General features: G+C 45.6%; 1 protein-coding gene and 1 long non-coding RNA gene across 2 annotated transcripts in view; both read left to right on the forward strand.

Annotated features, from left to right (window-relative positions):
- The first annotated feature begins 229 nt into the window (after positions 1-229).
- Positions 230-2,510, forward strand: LOC134074313 (uncharacterized). The gene is made up of 3 exons (XR_009937558.1): positions 230-366; positions 2,153-2,181; positions 2,329-2,510. It is a non-coding gene; the product is annotated as an uncharacterized LOC134074313 (long non-coding RNA).
- A 507-nt stretch (positions 2,511-3,017) lies between these two features.
- Positions 3,018-5,000, forward strand: part of LOC134074314 (intestinal mucin-like protein) — a 9,170-nt gene continuing 7,187 nt past the window's right edge. Inside the window, exons 1-2 of the mRNA XM_062530429.1 lie at positions 3,018-3,086; positions 4,033-4,216. Of these exons, the coding sequence (XP_062386413.1) occupies positions 3,018-3,086; positions 4,033-4,216 (253 nt within the window). The remainder of the gene's footprint in view (positions 3,087-4,032; positions 4,217-5,000) is intronic.

A 5,000-nucleotide genomic window follows, 5' to 3' on the forward strand; every position in this document is an offset into this window, starting at 1 on the left:
ATCATGTAGAGGAGGAGGAGGAGGAATAGGAAGAGGGGTTGGAGCCATCATGTAGAGGAGGAGAAGAGAGGAGGAGGAATAGGAGCCATCATGTAGAGGAGGAGGAGGAGGAGGAGGAAGAGGGGTTGGAGCCATCATGTAGAAGAGGAGGTATGCATGTTTTGTGCAGCGCATCGTCCATTTCCGCCATTACTTTCCGTTGCTCATGTCATGTTCTCTGCAGGCTGCTACCCCAGGTGTCCAGCAGAGGCGCCATACTATGATGAGAACACTGGGAACTGCACCACGCTGCAGGACTGCACCTGCCTCTTCAATGGTACAGTCCCTAAGGCATGACACTGAAGTGAGCACGCCCAGTGGAAACTGGTGAGTCAGCATTTGGTTGAATGTACCATGTCTGTTGGGGGGGAGGGTAGAGCCTAGAAATCTAGACACACCCTAGCAGCAGCAAAAAGTGCTGTATGGTGTATAGAGTCGGTGGGCAGGCTTAAAGGGATATTCCGCCATTTTTGGAAATACGCTCATTTTCCCACCCCCTCGAGCAAAACAATCGATATTTACCTTGTTCCCGTTCATCCAGCCATTCTGTGAGTCTGGCGATACAACTTTTAGCTTCAGCCTAGCATAGATCATTGAATTGGATTAGACCATTAGCTTCTCGCCTGCTAGCTTCATGTTTAAAAGTGACTAAGATTTCTGGTAATTTTCTCATTTAAAACGTGTCTCCTCTCAAGTTAGAAAGTGCAATAAGACCAACTGAAAATGAAACCTGGCGTTTTTCTAGGCTTATTTGACATGGAACTACACTCTCATCTGGCGTAATAATCAAGGCAACTTGCACACTACTGGCACTACTATTGCTTGTTGTCTATGGGGACTATTTTCAGATGCTGCGTACGATATCACTGCGCCTATGGTACGTGTTTGCAAGTTGCCTCGATTATTACGCCAGATGAGAGTGTAGTTCCATGTCAAATCAGCCTAGAAAAACGCCAGGTTTCATTTTCAGTTGGTCTTATTGCACTTTCTAACTTGAGAGGAGACACGTTTTAAATGGGAAAATTACCAGAAATCTTAGTAACTTTTAAACATGAAGCTAGCAGGCGAGAAGCTAATGGTCTAATCCGATTCAATGATCTATGCTAGGCTGAAGCTAAAAGTTGTATCGCCAGACTCACAGAATGGCTGGATGAACGAGAACAAGGTAAATATCGATTGTTTTGCTCGAGGGGAGGTGGAAAATGAGCGTATTTCCAAAAATGGCGGAATATCCCTTTAACATAATAGGCGCGTTCAAGATGGCTGCGCAGCACAAAAACTGCGCAGCACAAGATGCACGTGGTTAAAAATCTGTCCACGATGGTCTAGATGGGTGTGTTTTCGACTCGGCAGTCGGTATCACATGGCCTCAACTTAACGCGGGAGCAAGGCGTGGGCAGGCAGCTGCGGAGCAGCGGAGCAGCCGCTTTTGAGGTACTGCGGAGCGCAGCGGAGCCTAGACCCTGCCTTCATGACGTCAGGTCTTTGCCCTAATTGGCTTTTACATCCCTGACGTGTGTGCAGGTGTTTAGATGCCTCCTCATATCCACAAGAGTCCGTGCGGGTCCGTGCCTCGTGATTCGTCACATGGTCAAGTCTAGACTACGGGAAGTAGAGAATGTACAACTTCATAGCAGCGTTTGTAACCCCTCCCCTGCTACCACCGGCAGCTCTCGTTGCTGCAAAAGGTCATTTGGAGTTGAACTTGAACACGCCTAATGATGACTGAGCTGCGACCATAAGTTGCAACGGTTAAGTGTGAATTCCATCCACCTACTTCTACAAGAAGATGATTGGTTGTAGCGCTATCCGCTATCTGGCTCATCAGGTTAGGGAAGGGGAGTCGGGGGCTGTGACCACCATGGGTTGTAATTAGCCCTTTTCACGTGATGTCAGACGAAGCGTTGCTGGGTGTCCTCCGACATGTCCAGCCGCCCAATACTACAGAAGAAGAAGAAGAAGTGTCCATCAGGTCCCTTTCCACAGGTGTATACAATCAAGCACCTTGATTATCAATGCAGACTGCATGGTGATGTCACGCTTCGTCTGACATCACCGTGAAAAGGGCTAATTGTTATGTGATAACTTATATATATATATTTATGTGTTTTAGCACATGCACAGATGGAATCATGGACTGTGGTAAGTTGCTGATCCATTTAAGTGGTTTATGTTGTTGTTTCAATGATTGCCTTATCTCATGTTTTAGAGTTCTTATGATGAAACCTTTCACATGAATCATGGAGTGCTAGAATCATCAAAGCCAATCTTAGTCATATCTGTTTTCAGTCCCATGTCCTACGACCCCACCACCGACAACCTTGACAACCATGGCAACACGATGGACAACACCATCAACAACATTCCCAACTACAACACCACCACCAACAACAACACCGGCAATGCTCCCACCTTCCATTACCACTGATTTTATAGTAATAACAGACCCCACATCTTCAAATCCACCAACAACAATTGGGCCTAGTGGAACATGTGAGTATTGACTGCGGCTACAATAGCGATCATTGTAAAGCAAAGGGGGTGCTGTATTTCATTAGCTTAGCACAGCATTAGAATGCTAGTCCTTGCGTCATATGAGCTAACCGCAAGGCATAGGCTACTCAGAATGGATGCCTTAGAATATCATCAGCATGCTAGTTCTAGCTAAGTCACTGCTGTGCATCATCTTCACTGTGAAAGACCTGTAGCTAAGATAAGTCACTGCTGTGTTGCTGTGCACCATTTTCAGTGTTAAAGACCTGTTGCTAAGTAACTGCTGTGTTGCTGCCACAGGTGTGTGTGTTCTTTGGGGCGACCCACATTACATAACCTTCGAGGGTCAGAAATATGACTTCCAGGGGAAGTGCAACTACATCCTGGTCCAGGAACGGTTGCCACGATACAACTTCAGCGTCGTGGTGGACAACAACAACTGCAGGTCTGGGTCCTCTGAAGTCTCCTGCGCGCAGGGGATAATCATGACGTTTGAAAAGCACACTGTGGCCGTCAGCATCCGTGACCTTTACATGCCGGGCGTGCGGTTGGACGTATGTACTCAACAAAAAGCATGATATGCACTGAAAATACATACTGTACTGTACACATGCATGTTATATTACTATATAACACCGAAAACACATACACACATTTTACATATTATATTACCAACTAGAAAAGCACTCAGAGAGTGCAGACCTCCGCCTGTATTGTTCTTCCTAGGTTGTCATACATTTGAACCTAAACTATTCAGATCGCCACCACGTGGCCATACCATGCCATTACACCATTAAGCGAAAAACATTAACGCCTCCGGAATTCCGATGGTGATACGGATCACTCCCAAAATGTAATCGTTTCTTCCTTGGGTTATTTCTGACCTTCCCATTACTTTTTGAGTTATCTTGCTAACAAACAGACAAACAAACAAACAAACCCCGATGAAAACATAACCTCCTTGGTGGAGGTAATGAAGTAGGCGCATTGGAGACACAGATGTTTAATAATATGACATTTTAATGCATCGTTGCACAGCAAAATGTTATAATACCAGCATTGAAAACATTTATTTCTACAGATCATGATTCACAAACATTTTCAGTTGACCAATACTATACTTTAAATGCCAGTGTCGGTTGTCAAATGTTCTGCTTCCAATGGATTTTGACTAGGTCCGGGTTTTTTTTTTGCCATAGTTTTTTTTTTTAAAGTATATTTTTTTGGGCTTTTGTGCCTTTAATTTTTGACAGGACAGTAGAGAGAGACAGGAAGCGAATGGGTGAGGGAGTCGGGGTGGGATCCGGAAAGGACCACGGGGCGGGAATCGAACCCGGGTCGCCGGCGTGCGGTGCAGGTGCCCCAGCCTGTTGCGCCACGGCTGGGGCCTTTGCCATAGTTAATTATGTAGTGAAGATGTGGTATTGTGATGGCTCTTGTCCGTGCGATGGGGAACGTGCCCAACTAAGAGCTTTCATGTCTCTGTCTTGCCACCGCCAGGCCACGCTGGACGGGGTGTATGTGAACCCCAACTACGAGGAGCACGGAATCCGCTTTGAGAGCACCATACTCACGATGACTGTCTACATTGACAAAGTCGGCGTCAAAGTCTCACTGGATACCAATAACAAAATTGTCATCATGGTGGGGCACCACTTCCGGAAGAACACGGAGGGACAGTGTGGTGGGTATCCAAGGGAAGGGTCACCTCGGCCATGAAGTCATGTTACAGACCAGGACTGCATACAATCAAATGTTTAGAGGGAGCATTTGCTAACATCCAATTTGCTCAATGAGTTCTGTAGTACAGGCAGTAACGTTCTGTTAATTTGGTCGACACATGTTTTTAATAGAGGAGGCATGACATTTAAAGGGATATTCCATGTCATGTCATTCATTAATTTTCCACCTCACCTCTAGCAAAACATTTGTTCTCTGAGTCTGGCGATACAACTTTTAGCTCCAGCCTAGCATAGATCATTGAATCAGATTAGACCATTAGCATCTTGCCCGCTAGCATCACGCTTAACAGTGACTAAGATTTCCAGAATTTTCCTTTTTAAAACTTGTCTCTTCTCAAGTTAGAAAGTGCAATAAGAGTAACGGAAAATGAAACGTGGGGATTTTCTAGGCAGATTTGACATGGAACTACATTCTCATTCTGGCGTAATAATCAAGGAACGTTGCGTACGTACCATATGGCGCAGTGATATCACGCAGCACCTGCTTGAACTCATTGCTTGTTGCCTACGGGGACTATTTTCAGGTTCAGCATGATATCACTTGAAAAGTGGTGGGGAGCTAAGCTGGATGAACCCTGCCTGACCTGCCGGCGAATTTGTGATAGCCAGACTAGTGGGGAGGTGGAAAATGCGCATAATTCCTCTAAGGATGGAATATCCCTTTAAGATGAAAGTGTAACAGAGGCACTTCAGTCAACACGACTGACATGAGGGTTCTTGTTTGTG

Source organism: Sardina pilchardus, unplaced genomic scaffold (genome assembly GCF_963854185.1).
Source record: "Sardina pilchardus unplaced genomic scaffold, fSarPil1.1 HAP1_SCAFFOLD_177, whole genome shotgun sequence".
Classification (NCBI taxonomy): domain Eukaryota; kingdom Metazoa; phylum Chordata; class Actinopteri; order Clupeiformes; family Clupeidae; genus Sardina; species Sardina pilchardus.